This window comes from Fragaria vesca, linkage group LG2 (assembly GCF_000184155.1).
Source record: "Fragaria vesca subsp. vesca linkage group LG2, FraVesHawaii_1.0, whole genome shotgun sequence".
Taxonomy (NCBI): domain Eukaryota; kingdom Viridiplantae; phylum Streptophyta; class Magnoliopsida; order Rosales; family Rosaceae; genus Fragaria; species Fragaria vesca.
The window spans coordinates 9571013-9591602 of NC_020492.1; the positions used below are offsets into that span (position 1 = coordinate 9571013).

The window sequence follows — 20590 nt, forward strand, 5'->3', positions numbered from 1 at the left end:
GGGGATGGAAAGTGGTCGGGGAAGCCGCTGGAGTCCGTTGGGGTGGAGGTGCACCCTCGCCAGCGCCGTAGGGTGGCGACGGAGGAAAATCCGCACCTTAAAGCGGTGCGGACGTCCGTATCTGAAACGGACTGTGTGTGTATATATATATATATATATACAAATTAAAAGCATAATATATATTATACACACATATTATACGTACAAACATATTATACACACATATATACAAACATATTATACGTATATACACAGATTATACGTACAAACATATTATACACACAATATACGTACAAACATATTCAACATGTATATATACACTATCAAATGTCATATATATCATGCATGCATCAAGCAATCCAGTAATTGGACCGGCAAAATTGGACCGCCGGCAAAGTCGCCGGAAAGTTCGCCGAAAATATATATGCATAAATGAAGAAATTAAGTAGATGAATTAAAGTAGTTACATACCAATTAGGAGAGAAGCAGCTAGCTCTTGAAGATCGATCAGCAAATTCCTAAAGAAAAGCTTCAAAAACTAGGTTTGGATCAGATGAATTCTGGGTAGAATGAGTATAAATGAAGTGTTTACTTAGCCGACGGAATATTCCGTCGCCTAAGACAAAAGGCGTCGGCAAAAATATATTCGTTTTGCGTTGTGTCAAGCAATAATTCAATTTCCTAGTCGACGGAAAAGTTCATCGCCTAAGAAAGACATATTCGTCACCCAAGACTTACTTAGCCGACGGAACATTGTTCGTCGCCCAAGACTAACTACGCTGACGGAACATGGTTCGTCGCCCAAGATCAGCTTTATCGACGAAATTGTTTCGTCGGCTTAGAAAATCTTAGTCGACGGAGTCTGTCGAAAGTAAACTTCCGTCGCCTAAGATTTTCTAAGCAAACGAATATGTACCGACAGAACGTATTCGTCGCTTGTTGTTTACTAAGCCGGCGAAACTTAGACGACGAGTGGTGTTTCGTCGAATAGGAATATCTTAGTCGACGGAAGTGTTCGACAGTCATTTTCCGTCGCCTAAATAGATCTTAGGCGACGGATGTGGTGTCCTATACGACGGTTATGTTTCCGTCGATAAAGACTAACTTAGGCGACATAATGTTTTTAATTTCGTCGGCTAAGTGGTTATTTCATGTAGTGAAAGTATGGAACAATGAAATATGCAAAAATTAGTATAATTAAATGAGAGAAAAAAATGTTGCATATGTCCGTGCAACAAATGTCTCAATCGAAAACCAATAACATATGAAGACATGTATTCTCACCTAACACTAAATGGTATTTGTCCTAGTTATACCACATGGACATGGCACGGTGAAAATCAAGTTCAAATGCCTACACTTGCAGAAATGCAAGCACAACATAATCAGCAAGCAGGATCTTCCAATGCTAGTTACGGGGACCCTGCTGTGATAAACCTCTTAAACGATGCCTTCCCGTTCGCCACCTCAGGATATCAGGAAAATGTTGTTTATGACAACGCCCTTGACACCTTCCCTAATGTCTCCCACGTTGACTACAACAGTGATTATAATAAGTACAACAGGCTTGTACGGGAAGTACAAACCCCATTGTATCCTGGCAGTAAGCATACTGTGTTAGGTACCGTCATGGAGTAAATGAAGATAAAAAACAAGCGGGGAAAGACTATCGTATGTTTTGATGAGGATATTGCACTTGTGAAGAAAATGCTTCCCAAAGGTAACAGTTGTCCGGAAAATTTCGACCAGGTAAAAAGGATGTTGGCTGACCTTGGTCTTGATCACCAGAAGATAGACGCTTGCGTCAGTAACTGCATCTTGTATTACAAATATAACAAGGATGAAGTTGAGTGCCCATACTGCTACGAGCCAAGTATGAAGCTTCCACTTCATCTAAACAGAAAAACCGGCCCATTCCTAAGAAGGCTCTTCGTTACTTCTCGTTGGGTCTTCGTCTGCAGTGTCTGTACATGTCTTCACATACAGCCAAGCATATGAGATGGCACCAAGCAAGGCACCAGGGAGAGCAGAGGATAGATCCGGATAATCTCACACACCCCACAAACGGGGAGGCTTGGAAGCACTTTGACCGTTCTTTTCCCGAATTTGCTGGAGATTGTCGAAATGTCAGACTCGGACTTGCAACAAATAGATTCAATCCTACTGAAAACATGAATTTATCTTACAACATTTGGCTTGTGATAGTATTTCCGTACAATCTACCTCCCAACATGTGTATGAGGAAGGAGTACAATTTTCTTACACTTATGCTTCTAGGGCCGTATTCTCCAGGAAAGTGCTTGGATGTGTACATGAGACCATTAATTGACGAGCTGCAGGAGTTATGGGAAAATGAACTCCCTACTTTTGACAGGCATGGTCAAACTTCATTCATGATGAAAGCAGCTGTTATTTTTACCATCAATGATTATCCAGGTTACGGGATGTTGTCTGACCAATAAACTAAGGGGTACAAGGCTTGCCCGGTATGCATAGATGACATCAATTCTAATCGCCACGCTGACAAAATTTGTTTCTTGGGATCTCGTAGACATCTTGACGAGGATCACGAGTGGCGGTGGGATGCTGAGGCATTTGATGGGACTGAGGAGCATAATCTGAAACCCCCAAGGAGGTCTGGTGAGTGGATTTTGGAGAGGCTTAACCAGCACTGGTTCGGATATTTGAGCACCAATAAAGAAGTAACCGACTTGAATCCTCCCACGCCTTAAGTATTGGACGCACAAAAGTGTATTATTTGAATTGCCTTACTAGTCGACGTTGAAAATCAGACACAACTTGGACGTCATGCACATAGAGAAGAATGTTTGTGACAGCGTTCTTAGAACAATTCTAAATCTCAAAGATAAGAATAAAGACACCCCCAAAGCCCGTGTTGATCTTAAAAAAATGGGTATACGCTCTAACCTATGGCTAGTAGAGACCAAAAAAACAAAAAAAACCATAATGCCTCAGGCAGGCTACACAGTCCATCCTTAGAAGAAGGCGGAAGTGTTTCAGTGGCTTCGTAACGTTAAGTATCCTTATGGGTATGTAGGAAATATCGCTCGATGTGTTAAAAATGGGAGAAAATAAGATTTCTGGGTTGAAGACTCATGACTGTCATGTTTTGCTGCAACGTCTTCTTCCCGTGGTAATTAGACCGTATTTGCAGAGTGATGTGGTTGACACGTTAGTGGCTTTGTCCAAGTTCTTTCAGAGGATATGCGCTAAAAAGCTTAAAAAGTCTGATGTTCGGTCATTGCAAGAAGACATTGTGTGCATCATGTGCGAGCTGGAGAGGATCTTTCCCCCAACTTTCTTTGACATCATGATTCACCTCATGATCCATCTTCCCGAACAAGTGTTGCTTACTGGTCCGGTACAGTATACCTGGTGCTATCCAAATGAGAGGTATGCACTCATTTTCTAATTAATCATATATCCTTTCAAATTAAGATAAATGGTATTTTAAATATTTATTGTAAGAGAATAAATATTTGTTTTGCAGGCAACTGGGGGATTTCAAGAAGAAGAACAAAAACAAACGTTTCCCTGAAGGGTCGATCACGGCGGCATATATTCAGGCTAAGTGCGTGACTTACTGCAGCACATATCTCAATGATGAAGACACAGTGGGGGAATCATCTGGAGCGGGTAGTAGCCAGCAATTCAATCTATCAGTTGTTTCCAACGATGTTAAACCATACGACAGGTTAAGTAATTCTAAAAGATTAAGTAATGTTGAGATCAAAGAGGCTCATTGGTCTGTCCTTCAACATTGCGAAGAAGCCGAGCGATACTTGAAGTCCCATTTGCAAAGGCAGTATGATAACGAAGCCATACACAAGAGAGATTTTCTTGATTACTTCCTTATTTGGGTCTATCGATCTCTATATATGATGTTACATAAATTAAATATATGTTGCTAGCTTTTTGATGTTACATTATAATGTAATAACGTTGCTCTTAAAATTGTTACAGATGATGCAGATTCAACAGCAATTTCCTGCTTCTTACGACCCGTAGTTGCACTTGTTGGCCGGAGGACCCCAAAGCCACAGAGTTCATGCTGGATGTTTTGTGAACGGTGTTAAGTTTGTGACGTCAGAACGAGATGAAGGCCATGTCACCCAAAACAATGGAGTCATGGTTGAGGGTCTGGGTTTCAACTACTACGGGGTTCTTGTTAGTGTCATCGAACTAATCTATGGCAACCGTATGCTAGTTGTGTTATTCAAGTACAAATGGTTCAATACTGACCCAACCAGACGGAGGAGTACAATTCTGGATCATGGCTTGTTATCAGTGGACTCAAACAATGTATGGTATGAGAATGAGCCGTTTATTCTTGCCACCATGGCGAAACAAGTGTTTTATCTTGATGATCCGACTATGGGTGAGGGTTGGAAAGTGGTGCAGGTGATGTCAAATAGAAATATTTGGAGTGCAGCTACACTGGGAGGGGATGATGAGAGTGGACCCAGTGAACCAATAACAACTGATCAACCGAATGAACCATATCAAGAGGAATCTCCACATGTAGTCCCTGATACTGAGGATATTCGTGTCAACAACCAACACGTTCCGGCTATCATAGGTTACCTTCCAATTACACCATCTGAACTGAACTCGCTACAACGCAACCCCAATCATGATGACGACGGCTTCATAGATGACAAATACATAGAGGATGATAAATATTCTGACCAAACTGAGGAGGATGATGATTCGGACGACTCAGATTATCATGAGTACGATTAATGTAACCATTATTGTGGATTTCGATCGGTCTAATCTAGTATTAATTTGGCATAACTTCGGATATGTATTTTTAAATTAATTTGTAACCATTAATTATTCATGCAAATTTTCATTTTTAATTTCTATGTACATGCATGTGTAGTTTTTAAAATGCATATGCATGTATGCTTTTTTATGTACGAATACTTACGTGGAGTAACTACAGTTGGGTTTAGCTTGAAAAGTTACACGAAAATACTCGGATGTGTAAATATAATAAAATGTTAATAATTTTTAAATTTTAAAAAAATATACTTAGTCGACGGACAATGAATAATTCGTCGCCTTAGAAGTACTAAGGCGACGGATAGTCCACTTTCCGTCGCTTATGATCCCTGAAATATTAGGCAGGTAAATAAAAAAATTTTGTTACTTAGGCGACAGAAATTAAATAAGTCGTCAGCTTGGGAGAACCTTGGCGACTGAAATTGATAATTCGTCGGGTTAGTCATGATATGTTCCGTCGCCTGGGGTACCGAAATATTGGGCGGGTATATTTTACCCCTTTTTTCTGGGCCCAAATTGAATTTTTTTTAGGCGACGAATATTTGTCTTAGCCGACAAAATATTTCCGTCGGTTAAGACTTAGGCGACTGAAATTGAAAGTAGCCGTCGCCTTAGTATACTAAGGTGACGGAATTGCACTTGTTCCGTCGGCTAACATAAAATCGATACCAGTATCACTCTTAGTATGTGTTAGGACCATTATGCTATACCTATATATCACTTTGGGCTAGTGTGTTGATTTACCTGAATGAGCTATTTATTGGGCTCGGGTCGGGTCATATTGTAAACGGGTTTCTAGGGTTGGTTGTAGAGACGACCATGTAAGGTAACGAGCCTCCGTTGTAATATCTTATCAATGAATATGAATGAATTTTAGTTTATTTCCTTTTCAAATTCTCTGCAATTTATTCCTTCATGGACTTCGGTCCTAACAACTGGTATCCAGAGCCGGTTCCGATGTGGAACCTGCAAACTCCGACCATTTTTGTCCCACCCTCACCCACCCTCGTTAACCCACCGCTGTCGCCACCACCACACTTTTCGTCTCATCCAATCCCACCGTTTCAGTCACCTGCTTTCATTCCCAATCATGCCGCAGTGCAAAGCTGTATCAATGCTTTCGCTGTTTTTCAACAAGGTATGAATGAAGCATCCAACGACTTCAGGGAGAATATGCAGAAGATTCAGGAAAGCCTTCAACAGAGTCGCCGTCTGATTCGGGAACTCCGCACTACGGTTCCGACTGCTTCAGCTGCTTCATACAACGGTCCACAGTATGCTCCTGAGGACCCGACGCTTCCCAGTCCTTGGAGGGGTTTGATAGATGGTTCCACAGGCTCAGTCTATTACTGGAATACTGCAACCAACCAGACCCAGTATGAGAAGCCATGTCCACTAACCCACCCTCCACTAGCCCACCCTACCCAACCCATTTATCTCCAACGCAAGCAGCTTAGAGTTCTCCGCCGCCGAGTCTCTATGGCAGCAACAAGGCGACTTTTCAAAGCCACCCGAAAGCCAGATCTTCTCTCTACTGTGGGTAAAGCCCCCGGGACCTAGGTGAACTGCAAAAAAGGTCTTTGGGCCATCAAGGCACAAAACGGTTATCTCTTCTCTGAGATTATGGAGGAAATTCGTCAGCTTTGTGTGGGTACACCAAATCCGGCCGATACGTGGGAACCGCCGGCAACGAACCCATCTTCTTCGACACTAAATTTCGATGCTTCAGAGCACGCCGAGGACCCCTACTCCAGGCTCCCCTCTGCCCTCGTCGACGAGCCCGAGAAGCTTCGCCAATCTCTCTCTGTCACCGTCGCTGATGAGCTCAGTCTCACCTTACCCAGCCTGAATAGCGAAGTTTTGGTCCCCAACAAAATCCAACCCAACCTCTCTGTTTCCATTCTGAGCGATCTGATGCTACAGTTTGGAACTCTGCCGTCTACCACCTTCTGGTCTCTAACTTCGGGAATGGAAGGTAACCTAGATATCTATGAGACACCTGCTGGAAGAGTAACAGTTCATACTGAACATGATTCTCTTGGTGCGATTGTTGTGAGTGTTGCTGAAAATGTTTATGAAGGCTACTCTAGCGAGATGATTGAGTTTGACGTTTTTGTTGTTAAGCGGTCTATTTCGGTGTCAACCACACGTGGTGGAAAATTTAAGCTGCTTGGCTCACATGATGTGATCACAACTTTCTTCACCAGTGCTTTACAGCAATCTGGGCATGAAGGTTTTAGTAAACCAGTGAATCCAACGAGGGGGAAGGTCTGTGTAGTACCAGCTACTCACCTCCTCAATATGCTTCTTGTATCTAATGCATCTTTTATGATTACTTTGAAGGACGTCTTTCAGAAATTGCCTTCTAATAGTGTTTTGTCCTGGACATCTATATTAGAGCCTTGTGCTCATCAAGGTTATATGGTTGATGCTCTCATGCTTTTCTCACTGATGGAAGCTAAGGTTATTACAGCAAACAATTTCACTCTTCTAGGGGTTTCGACTGCTTGTAGGAACTCAGTTATAGTAGAGGATGGGAGAAAGCATTTAGAAAACATGCTCAAAGCCTACTCCTTTGTCCCTGGTGTACAACACTATGCTTGTCTGGTTGATCCTTTTGGTCAAGCTGGTTGTTTGTGGGAAACAATGACAATTGGGACTACGCCCACAGAGCAGCTCTCGAAGCACAAGCTCAGTTTGAATGTTTCTGAAGTCATTCTGGCGTCTCACATGTTGGAAGTGACCAAAATGGAGTTTGTTCTTCGGCTACTGCATGGAGTTCAGATTCTTTTGGATTGGCTTATCAAGGTCCTACAGTCCGAGGACTTAGTCAAGGCTACTGCTAGTGGCGAGTTCCTCGTTACATCAGGTAAAACTCATATCCAAGTTCATGCGCTAACGACACTTTTGCTCGAGTTTGAAAGGTACATGAATTTTGAGATTATTACTTTTGAGCTGTTGGCCGATGATTATTGCTATTGGAAGAGGAGTTTGCCTCTTTCTGCGTGGTTTGAGAATATTCAATGGAGTGTTGCACAGATGTTAGGTGCAGATGAATTGCCAAAATTATTGCCCACTTATATGACCACCTCCATATGTGTTGTTGCTGCGGACACTCTTCTAGTATATGAGATTTTGACTGGAATACTTGGATCTTATAATAGAGTTTTGGCAGTACACATGGGGTTATTTCTACTATTGCATACCTCCTCTATTGCTATTGTTCCATTCATGGTGATCATTGTCCTTGTCAGTACATGGCCCAACCAAGACCACTCCCTTATACCCTTAATTGGAGCTGCTTATGTGAAACGAAAAGGCGCTTTGAGCAGACTTCAAGCAGTGGTGCATCCCAGAAATTTGAGCCTCATACACCACATTCCACATTTGAATGTGACCACTGAATGTGTGCCTGGTCTTGTGCTAGTCATTTGTGGTGTCTACTATGATACTCATTTTGCTAGCAAGATGGAAATCTTAATAGCAAATCATGACTTGAATTTTGAAGATGCCGAGTCTTCTAACAAGCTGGCAATGGCACTTGCGGTTGTGGAAATTCAAACAAAGGGCACCAAAGCTTTACATCAGTTGCATCCCCACAATGATATTCTCCCTATACTTCTTCAAGTGTATTCATTCCCGCATGATTTGAGGTCACAAAAGCACGAGCACGAGCTAGACTTTTTGTCCATTCTATATATGGACCATGCACCATCTCTCCTTGTGCCTACAATGTTTATTTCACATGTTACTGGAACAACTTCTGTCAGCATCATCAGCAAAATGGTTTTGCATGGAACAACTTTGTTGGTACAAATCAGCGACACAACCTTCACTTCAGATAATTTGAATTCTGCAAATGAAGTCAGCTATGATAATCAGCAGTTGGGGAATAATCTTTCTGAGTTCTATGCTTGTGAACACCATACAGTCTCTTCTTATCAGGGATTTTTGGTTCCATTGGTTGTTCGATACTCTCATAAGGAGAAGAAAATACACCATACGGTCTCTTCTACTCCAATTCTTTTAATGTATGCTGGGGATGTTAATTCAGTTGTGCAGCTCAACTTTCAAGCTTGGTTGTTCTTGCTTAATCTACATGAGCGAGGTCCTGCTAAGAATCGTGTATTTCCCAACTCACCATCCTTTATGAGAGTTACACATTTGTTTGCTTTGAAGCTCATATTGCTGCTATTGCTAGCTATGGTGTTCAGAGTTACCTCAGTCGTCTTGAAACGTGTTATCCCTGCCACAAAGTTGGTGCACTTGAAATATAAGAAAGTAGCAGTGCATGCCATTTCCCATTTTGCCATCTTCTGTGTTGCTTCAGTGTTTATGTATCTGCAACTTGCAGAGGAATTTTTTCCATCTCAAATATTGGAATCTTTGGGACTTTACATGGCAAAGAAAGAGATACCTACAACTTGGATTTGGCTTGCTACAACAAGATTATGTTTACAGGTTTGGGAACTTAACTTGCATGGGATGAATTTGATCACAGCTCAAATGTTAATTGGTGATGCCCTTTTTATGAGAGAGCTCATGATTGCTGATGCATGTGACATCATTCCAACTGGTGACATTGGTGTCAGACTTGTTGGTCATTGTGGTGCAGACGTGTCCCTTACCAACTCATATTCACTCATGCATCACTCTCCCTTGTTTTGGCTGCTCATAAAGGTGATGTCTCCACAATCTCACACCACTTATACATGGGCAAACTACCCGGTTGCTTCTTATGAATTTCTGTTTGTCTTGAGAAACATCACTTCCGAGTTAAGCATGGTCTATTCTTCCTCATGGGGCTTCCCGCAGCCTACAATTGCTGACTACATGAAACAAGTTTTTGCGCGGACTATCTCTACATGTGGTTGTTGCACAGACAGGGATGAAATCAAGTTTATGTTGCTTGCGCCTCGAGTTGGACATAAAGCGGATTGTCTTGGGATCTTGCCCTTACTTTACAAACTTGTGTTTGCTATGGCCAGTCTGGGGACTTTGGTGTTGCATGTCACTATAGTTTCTGTCATCCTTGGAGATTATGCTAGCAGATATACAACTGTAGTGATATATATGGTTACAACACCTTGCTTTGCTGAGCTTGTGATGGGGGTATCCACAACACTAGTCTTATGTGTTCAAAATGCCACCAGACATACTCTTTCTGTTCCTACACAAAAGACTGCTCAAGTGCTTTTGTTTCGTGCTTCCGGAGACGGGAATTTGCTGATGCATATAGGACAAGAGATGCAGATGGTTTATGCTGAAGTGTCAAGGGCTGAATTTCTGATCCTTAAAACACCTAAGGCCTGAGGACATGCCTTATTCTAAGGGGGGAGGGATGTTAGGACCATTATGCTATACCTATATATCATTTTGGGCTAATGTGTTGATTTACTTGAATGGGCTACTTATTGGGCTCAGGTCGGGTCATATTGTAAACGGGTTTTTAGAGTTGGTTGTAGAGACGACCATATAAGGTAATAGCCTCCATCGTAATATCTTATCAATAAATATGAATGAATTTTAGTTTATTTCCTTTTCAAATTTTCTGCAATTTTCCTTCATGGACTTCGGTCCTAACAGTATGATACAACACAACTAATTCGCACCCAATTCTAATCAATACACACTCGCTGCGCGGCGACCCTAAAACCCACCTGAGATCCTCCCAACGTTGCGCGACCGCCGGAGACCCCATCGGAGACCCCGCTATCCACTGCTCGGCAACCGCATCGACCCGACCGCAACCGCATCGCCACCGCATCCACCGCCGCTCTAATCTCGCTGCTCCCACCGTCTGTCTCCAATCTCGCTGAGAAGCAAGCCCAATTTCCTCTTCCTCTCTGCTGTAAAACCCTAACTTCAAACTTCCCCTCTTCACTCCTAAGTCCGAAGCCGAAGCCTTGTCTGGAAAAAAGGTAATATTTTTCCTTTTCGCATGAATATATTTGATTTGAATTATGGTTTTTGATTTGATTGCATATGAATATATTTCTCTGATTGTGAACAATACGTGTTGCTATTGCTGTTGAGTGATTTGTGTGACTGATGAGGTGTTTGGTTGATTATTGTGGTGTTCTTTTGTACTAGACTTGCAACGTTTATTTAGTTTGATTTTATGTGCTTGAACTGTTAGACTGAATAGATTTTGTTTATGAATGTTGCTTGTTTTTTAGAGTATTGGAAATCCTAGAGTTTGATTAAGTGGATGGTGAACATTTTCTTGATTATAGGTAGGTAGGTTCCGAAATTGGTTGTTGGTTTACCAACTAGAGTTTGTTGGCATTTGGTTACAGTTTGTGAAATTGTTGATGTGAGGCTAATAACTTAGCACTAAGGTTGATGAATGGTGAAGGTAATGTTAGCTAGCTTGTGGCCTAAAATACATATGCAGTGACTTGTTGGCTGAGATTTTGAACCAGTTAACTTCTTTGGGAAAACTGTGCAATTCCTGAAAACTGTAGGCATTAGCTGTTAGCCATGTGGTCGGACAATTAGCCATTAGGGGAGTTGGGGAGAGGAGTGGTTATAATAGGGTTGGGAGGAGAGGGAAGGGGAGATGTGGGTGTGGGGTTGATGAGGAAGGGGAGAGTGAGGTTTGCGATTCCGAGGGTTTAGTGATGTTGAGGCTATGTTGTGTTTGTTGAGTGAGGAAGTGGGGGAGGAGTGTTTTGGTAGGGGGAGGAATGGGTTTAACAGAGTGGAGGTTGAAGGGAGGAGGAGGAGGAGAAATGTGGGTTTGTCGAAGAGGGTGGAAGAGGAGAGTAGGAGGAGTTTGGGTGGTGGTAGGAGAAATGTGAGTTTGTCAAAGAGAGTGGAAGAGGAGAGTAGGAGGAGTTCGGGTGCTGAAAAGAGAAATGTGGATATACATTATATCTTCTGCTTAAGTGGCTGGTGGCTTTTGTTAGTGTTTTATGTACTTGGAGTGCATCAAGTCTAAAAAAAAAAAAATCATGGGCTGAAAAAGGACAAGTGGTTTGTTATTCATGTATGCTTTTCTATGGATATATTTTTCATAATCTTATCTATTACTCACTCATTTACTAACAATTGTATGTTATTCATGTGCAAGATGGTGATCGTGGGGAAGAGGAAGGACCGAGCCACTAAGGCCAGTGCTTTGATGGAGTATATACGAAAGAGCGTCGGCTCAGCTAGCAGTAGCAGCCACCCTTCCCCCATGCCGGCTGAGACAGTACCACCAGGGGCTCCCCTCTTGATCGTGCGGTCCTCTACCGTTGACACTAGTTCAACGGGATCTCCATCATCTACACCGACACCCGAATCTGCAAGACGCATCGTCGGCAGCGCTCGTTTGAAAGTTAGAAGCCTAACAGGTAAATATATTAATTCCTCTTATACTTGTATTAATTTATTAGAATTTGTCTAATAGGTGCCAGCAGCGCGCCCCAGGGTGCCCACCTTGGGGCGCACATGCAGGTACCTGTGCTTACTGCTTACCTTTTCAAGTGTTACTGTTTTAGGTGCTAATGGAAATGTTGAGCAAGCTTGTTTATTAATTGATGTATTTGTCTTATAGCATTAAATATCCTAATGTTTTGTATATATATTAATTGTAGCTCCGGCCCCGAAAAAGAAGCGGGGTTTATGTTCTGAAAAAAAGGCGGAGGATATCGTTGCACAAACGGGGCAGAAGATCAAGCTGCAGTATTGCCCCCGTGTAAAAGACCCTAGCGTGAGGGGGGATAAACAGCTTGGTGGCGCATGATATCAGTTCTGCCATACGGAGTCTGGTGGGAATGAGGGCAAGGATGTTCTACGACCTTGATCAGGAGGAGAAGTGGAAGGTGTGGAATGCACTGTCAGTAAGTAACTGAAAACAGTTTGAAAAGTAAATTTACTTCATTACATTTTTTTTTTCAGTGCTTAACTTGTGAATTTTTTTTTATTTGTTACTTAGCCGAAGTACGAGTGGGATGAAAATGATGAGCCAATGTTCGATTGGATACTGAAGAGGGCACAAGAGAGGTACAAGGACTGGAAGTACCAGTGTCACAAAGCTTATCTGAAGGAAGGGCCCTCTGGCATGCCTTCAGATTTCATTGGGAGAGAGGACCAGTGGGAGTTTCTATGCGAGCACTTTGAATTAGATGCGTTCAAGGTGATTTTTTAAATTACCTTCATTTGTTTTTTTTTTAAATTACCTTCATTGTTTCCCTTATATTTTACTAATCTATTTAATATTTTTTCGTGTATATATTAGAGACTCTCCTTGGCAAACAAGCGGAACCGTGGGGAGAAGACTATGCACCACCACACAGGGTCTTCTCTTATCACCTACACAATGGAGGAACTCAAAATACAAGGCGAGCAGCTTCCAATAATCAAAGGTTTTGAGAATACCTATGTCAGGGCCGGTGATGAAGTTACGACCAAGCATTATGTAAGTGTCTTTCCTTTTACTATTTTATTGTTCGCATCCATTTCTTAGATGGGATTGGGATCAAAGCAGGGGGAGGTTTCTTAATCTTGTTTCATTGGTTTTGCATATAGTACACAGATGCATGCTGCTTTCTCAAGTGTTGTAACTTTCAAGTAATATCGGACCCACTAGGAGGTTGGAATATATTAACTTTGTGCTGCCAGTTTAGAGTCATTTTATCCTTGGTTTCCAACAAGTTGAACTACCATATCTTGTTAGCAAAAACAAATTGTAGGTGCATTACTGTTGGACTCGGTAAATGAAATGAGCCCCATGGGAAGTATAGCATGATAAATTGGACTGGTTACCATGCAGCCAATCAATAACTATAAGCTAGGATCTTCTATTTTGGTGTTGTTACTTGTTCGGTTCATAACCTACCAGCCCTACAATTTGTAATAATTGAGTGTTGACCATTTCATTGATAGATTGAGAAACAGTTAAAGTGAGAAATCTGCAATTAGGAATATTTCGGTTTGCATTCATAGTTGCTATGGTGGGAGTTGAAATCTTTGAGAATCCGATTGGCTGGAAATTTTGTGGAGCTATTGTTTCCTGTGTTTACTATTTATCTGTAAAATTTGGTGTCATTTGGTAGTTTAATGAATTATGGTGATTTTTTTTCAAAGTTAAGTGCTTGATGCTGAAATTGTATTCATGTTATGCAATGCAACTGTTTTGTGTCTGCTTACTGATCAGGATTTAGTACTCTTGTTCTTCCATATGTAAAAGTTTGGTGCTATTTGATTTTATTGATGCTCAAACTGGTTTGGAAAGTTTGGAACTCTTTGATTTGGAAAGTTTGGTGCTCAAAATTTTATTGATATAACAAGTTACTTGCAACCATTTGACTTGCATTTGGAAGAAGTCATCCTTAGGAACACAACCGAGCAATGAATCTTGTTTTTCCTCATTTTAGTCTCATTATAGCCCTAGCTAAGCTTCCTTGTTTATTATGCATAATGTCAAGTTTATTATGGAAATGTTAAGCTGTTTTGTTTATTAATTGATGTATTTTAAATGCAGAATGACATGGTTGATGAGGTCAATAAACGAAATGATGCATTTAAGGAACAACACCCTGACGCGACGGAGGAGGATATTATGGAAAGTGTTCAGTCCTAACAAATTGAGGTGTTGGGTACGGTGCTTAAAACTCGGAAAGGAAAGGAGATCAGAGGGATGGGATGAGGAGGCAAGCGAGACTTGAGCCATTCTTCAAATGGTTCCATTTCACGTAGTCGTCCTAGAGTTGATGAGCAGCAACTCCAAGAGATGCAGGAGCGCTATGAGCGGAGACTAAAGGAATCAGAGGAGCGTGCCCAACAACAATTGCAAGAGGTCCAGCAGCGTGCCCTGCGTGCGGAGTCTATGTATAACGCTGTGCAGTCCCAATTTGCAGCCATATATGAGCGCCTAGGTATGCCACCTCCTCCTCCTCCAGTTGTTTCTCCTCCTCCATATGTTTCCCCACAAAACAATGATGATAGAGGCGACAACTATGAATTGGACAATAGTGCCCCTTGGAATTATTGATTTTGTAGTACTTCAATCATAGTTTAGCTAGATTGTATGAACAATTTTCTACCTATAGCTAGTTCATTAATTATTTTGTATATATATTTGCAAATATTTGTCCATCTAGTTATCATGATCAATATATATATATATATATGAATATCTTTTCCAAATCCAGTGCTTTCGGTATATATGTATCTGTATGTGTTTGATTATTGTTACTGATTTGTAATTTTTGGAAACAGTGAATAAGGTAAAAAACAAAAATTAAATTTTTTTACCCTAAATAAACTCACTTAGGCGACGGAAACAGTAACATTTGTCGCCTAAGATAAACCATCTACCCAACGAATACAAATCGATTGTCGACTAAGAACTGTTACAAATTCGTCGGTTTAAACCTTTGTCGACGACTATTCCGTCGTCTAAGAATGAAGCAACATTCGTCGGTAAACATACATACCGAAGACTATTTCGCCAGCTAAGAGCAATTCCATATTCGTTGGCTAAGAATCCTTCCGACAAAAACGTTCCGTCGATAGAGCGACTAATCAGTTTGTCGACAAGGCAGGAAAAGATCCGTCGGGTAGGAAATATCTTAGTTGATGACTAACTTCATTTTCGTCGCCTAAGTGTCTACCTCACGCCACTTAGGTGACGAAACTTAGACAACGGAGAATTCGTCAGCCAAGTTCCTAGCCGACGAATAGTGAGTCTTAGGCGACGAGTTTCTTCCATCGCCTAGGACGAGATTTCCTATAGTGTTTACTTCCTAATGATGTTGTTGAGCAAATTTATGTCATTCCTTTACCTTTGCATCGAAAAGAAGATGAATGTGTTTGAGGTCCTGCCACCTCCGTTTTACTCTAATCACTCATAAGTATTCAAAATACCTAATTTTAACAAAACAAAAAAAAATCAATCTGCCTGAATCTAACTTCTGAGATATCATAGAGATACTCAAGCCATATTGAGTATCAAAATAAGTGAAACATATGAAAATAGTAGGCAATTAAGTTTTATAGCTAATGCCTCGAAATATGATACTAAGAACTTGTGTTGAACCTCCCTCCTTTCTAGGAAACATCTCATTGAAGAAACATTGCGGTCTTTGTTAGATGCAACATTAAGTCAATCCATTGATTGAGCCGGATACTCCATAATTCTAGTTTTTCTGACAACTTGCGGGATTAACCGGTGGATAGCGAAGAAAAAGTGGGATGATGGACAAATGCTCCTTCAAATGACGGCGTCATGCTACCAAGCACAACCTTTGTAAGTCCCCTCCTCCTATGAGTGAAAGTAGCCAAATTACTTTTATGAAACATCAACAATTGTCCTTTGTTGCTAAACGTCAATAGTTGTGTAGTATAATGCATATCATCATGCATAACAAAGTTGTTCTTCCAGATCACCTGATTTATTTCATCATTCACCACACTCTTCTTCATAAGGACATGAATTCGACTATCGGGACCCCTAATCCCAACAAGTAGACAAAGAGACTGAGTAGTTTGAGATTCACAACACAATTGCCCATCTCCTTCTTTGTGAGATAATATAGGTCAGGAGCTTCCAAGACTCTATCAGTCTCTTCCTCAACATCAAAGCCCCACAACACACCATTACTTCCTAACCAATAGATGTTCTCATTTTTATATGCTCCGAAGACGGTATCTCTTTCATCAAAGGTAGGGAGCTCCATTGGCGTAGTAGCTACAATCCTCTTTTGATCAGCCCCAATTGTATGAACCGAAACTTGGAAACCCTCATGTGAATCAGGTAAAGTGATCACTATCTTATACACCTTTAAGGCTGGAGCGCAACCCACTTTTGAGGCTGAAGCATAGCACACGTTTGAGGCTGAAGCAGAAGCACACCCAAAGCCATAGAAGAACAAATGTTCAACAATATAGGGGGTAATAAAGCACATATGTACTCTCTTGTAAGGGGATTGAAGATATAAAAGAGGTGAGAGGTCAACCTTCCGTATAGGCAAAGGGGCCTATTACATGATCCACAGATTTCGACTGCGTGGGTAGGCAAATTGAAGGGCAGTCTAAACACAATGTCTGAAGTCGAATTGGGGTTGTAATTCTCAATCTCAATACAGAAAAATCAGACCACCTATCAGCATTGGGATCTATTGCACTCAGATTGTGCATCACGACAAACCGAATGGACTTCAAAAATTTGGTCAGCTGTGGCTGGGTTAGAACCCTACGCCACCTCTAGAGACACACATGCATTGGAATTTCATCTTGGTAGGCACTCTAGAGAGGATATTGATAAGTTTGTGGGACTTCGTATTTAGGCTTCTTCTCCTCCTGCTTCCCCATTGTTTGCCCCAAATGTTCAAAGTATTTAAAGTATGAGAAGTTCAATTGTCAGACAATTAACTTGAGTTCAAACTATAGTTACCAAAATATGTGCCAAAATCTTAGATCATTACCAAAATCAAAATCTCTTATCATTACCAAAATCCAACAATTGCAGTGGAAAGAGTGAACAAAGATTGAGAGAGAGCACTGACGAGGGCATAAATACACTGAAAAGGTCAAACTTGTGAAAAAACTACTACATGCTTATATAACACTGAAAAAAAAAAATCTTATACGAATTGAAGGGTATTGATGAGTTCTTCAAGTCAAGAAATCTGATTTATATGTGGTTGCTTCAAAACAACAAGTTGGCAAATTAGGCGATCTAATTAATTGAGGTTTTGATGGAGAGTTGGAGACACCTAAGTCTAGTTCATCATCAGAAAACATAAAACTGTTGAATTGTGTCTTATTGAGTACTATTAATCACAATGGTCGATCGAATGCAGTTCTCTCGCTTGGTTAGTGTCACATTGATCGATTTCAAGGGTGACATAGGAAAATTTACATAAAGATATTGAGTATCAAAAGTGATAGCTGTACAAAACATGGTTGTGCTGAAGTTTGTTTTAGTGATAGAAACTTGTTAATTACGTGCATTCCAAATGGACCACGCAATCAACAAGGCATGTTGAAAATCTATTGTAAGATGAGTTTCAAATATAGAAGAAGTAATCATGAGGAGAATGAACGTGCCAATTAATATGGGAAATACTAGAAGAAAAAGACCAAACAAAGAGATGTATGAGAAATCTTTAAGCAAATAAGACAGTGTCTTAATGTGGGAGGAACACAACTACAGAAGAATAAGAAGAATATCAATTGTGTGTGGGATTCCTCTGATGAGTATCTAGTTGATGTGAGTGATGACGTGGTTACCGTAGGCGTAGTAAGTGAACCGTTACCAGACCCATAGACCCATAACTGGCTATGATCAATACAATCACAAGCCCATGAACCCATAACAATATATACAGGCCGAGAGAAGAAGAACCATGTTGTAGCTATAAATGACAAACCAACATCAGCATATCAAAAGGGGATATTTGTCCCACATTGAGAGAAATCAAATGAACAATCACATGCAAAGTTATTTAATAAGCCGAATCACCAACAAAGGAATGTAATAATTCATGTGGCTGTCCAAAATTGAGCCAGACACGTTTCGGTTTGGGCTACCAATCTATCACAAATCCCAACCCAACCCAAGACTATTCAGATTAAAATAAAACCATAAAAACTAAACAGATGTCGACTTTAAACAATAAGGACTATACAGTATTTTACCCATAAAAATAAGTTTATTGATTCAATCTAATAAACATAAATAAATGTCTCGTTTCACGAACAATAACACTAAATGAATGTTTATGCATTGCACAAAACATTTATGTCAATTACCATCTCAATCCCAAACCCAATTCAAAGCTTCTCTTTCTCATCCTCTTTCTTCCCAAACGAAATATAAAAATTTATGTACCTGCTTGTCTCAAGTAAAAAAACAAAACAAAACAAAAAAATTTTTCACTCTCTTATAAACAATAAAACAACACAGAAGTGACCAAGTCACTGTCTTTGTTAGTTGCGGCGCGAGCAGTTGGCAATGGACTTATCTTCGTGGTTCCGGCGCACCCATTTACGGAACACTGAAAAGACCCAGAACCCAGATCCCCCAAAGCAAAATGAACCTGAACAAGAGCTTTTTGGAGTCACTGAGCAGCTGATCAATCTTGTCAAGTCCTTCACTTTAGAAACTTTCAAGAGCTTCCCTCTCCCAGGTACCAGCTGCCCATCTTCTCGCTATTATCACCTTATGCCATTCTTTTTAACCAAACAACATTGCTTTTATGTGTAGAGTAAAATATGATTTGATGTTGCAGTAAGTGTCTGTTTTTTTTTTTTTTTTTTTTTCCTTAAAGAACGTTGCTAATATGTGAAGAAAATTATTCATGAATTTCAGATGAATTATGTTTATTGAATATGAATTTGAGTAATAAGCATATGCCATCCTGATACTCGGACACCATTATAGGCAATGAACCCATAACAATTCAGAACAGCGTCGAATCATTGAAAGTTAGATTGATTAGGAGAAACCGAGAAAGGGAACTAGAAACTTAGTTATGACAAAGGGATTTGTTGTTTGTTTGAGTTGTGAAAGATTAGCAGCTAGTGTGTGTCTTATCGATAGTGAAATGCATTGGCAAGGGTTACTTATGTAGGAACATTAAGCTGTAGAGATTTGTTAAAGGCCCCTAGGAAGTCTATTATGAACTGAATTTGATCTGCCATTGCAACCGTTGTATAGCAAGTGTTGATATGTAATGCTCTATACAGTAGGAGAGAGTGCTTTAACCTCAAAACTCCCCCTTAACATGCTCTCTACACAATCCTATGAGTTCTGTGTGTGTATCAGCCAGTATTCAAGTTGTTCATCTTTAAGATCCATTTAACCTCTCTGAGTTCTTGGACTTTGGGTTCTTGAAAAGCTCCAAAGTGTGTGTTTCCTCTATCATCTGCATGGATATCGGGTTCTATACGAGAATATGCAGGTTTAATACATATCCTTTGGGTACCTAATGAAAGACTCTGATGAAGAGAAATTTGGGGAAGAGGAACGGCAATTGAATTGGTTGTTGGAGATGATGGTGACTGAGAATCACATCTTCTTCATGCTGTTTTCTTGCTTCATGTTTTGCACCAACCAGCCTTTTCTTTAAAAAGAACAGCTGATCTTAGTTTCAATATTACTAAGTACAAATCCTTTTGAGCTGGAAAGATACCAAAAAATGTGGCTTTTTCCATCTATTTTAGTTCTCTTTCAGCAGGGATTTGAGCATAAAAAAAATAGATGAAGTATTCTTAAGATGACTTAGCAATGGCTTGCAGTTTGAATCCTTGAACCTTCAAGTGGAGCATCAAGAGTATCCGGAGCTGCTTCTGAGCCTTAGTTGGCCAGATTTTGTTTCTCAGAGCCTTAGTTGCCCAGCTTTTGAGAGTATGCGGAACTGCTTCTGCCAACCAAAAGCTAAATTTGTAGGGTCATCTTGGAAGTCACCATCTATACAACTGTTTGGCATTTTATCTCTGCTGGTTCATTTCTTTTGAGGGCTGTAACCTTGTCAATTGCTTTTAAAACCTTAAATCTTTGTAGGTGCGATCAATATCTTGAGAAGTCTATTACCTTCCTCCGTTACTGAGAGTGGTCTTGATGTGCGGTCACTTTGCGTTGTACCAAAAAGTTTCTGATTCCTCCTTCAGGAAAAAAAAATATATATATATATATATACAGGAATTCTCAGGTGCGGATTTCCATTTTTGCACCACTTCCCGATCGAATTTCCTCAAACTTCCTTCTAAACATATCTAGATCATCTTGTGTAGATCATGTTTGCAAAATTTCAGCCAATTTGGTGATCGTTAAGGCCCTCAAAAA

At 40.5% G+C, this 20590-nt stretch overlaps 2 protein-coding genes across 2 annotated transcripts in view; both read left to right on the plus strand.

Moving 5' to 3' along the window:
* The first annotated feature begins 11592 nt into the window (after positions 1–11592).
* On the plus strand, positions 11593–14917 carry LOC101295382. Its single transcript, XM_004290164.1, has 5 exons — positions 11593–12149; positions 12393–12638; positions 12734–12934; positions 13037–13216; positions 14282–14917. The coding sequence occupies exons 2-5, from the start codon at positions 12573–12575 to the stop codon at positions 14378–14380; spliced, it is 546 nt and encodes a 181-aa protein (XP_004290212.1). The 5' UTR covers positions 11593–12149; positions 12393–12572; the 3' UTR covers positions 14381–14917.
* A 3808-nt stretch (positions 14918–18725) lies between these two features.
* LOC101295670 overlaps positions 18726–20590 on the plus strand; it is a 6598-nt gene continuing 4733 nt past the window's right edge. Inside the window, exon 1 of the mRNA XM_004290165.1 lies at positions 18726–18932. Within this exon, the coding sequence (XP_004290213.1) occupies positions 18758–18932 (175 nt within the window). The 5' untranslated portion in view covers positions 18726–18757. The remainder of the gene's footprint in view (positions 18933–20590) is intronic.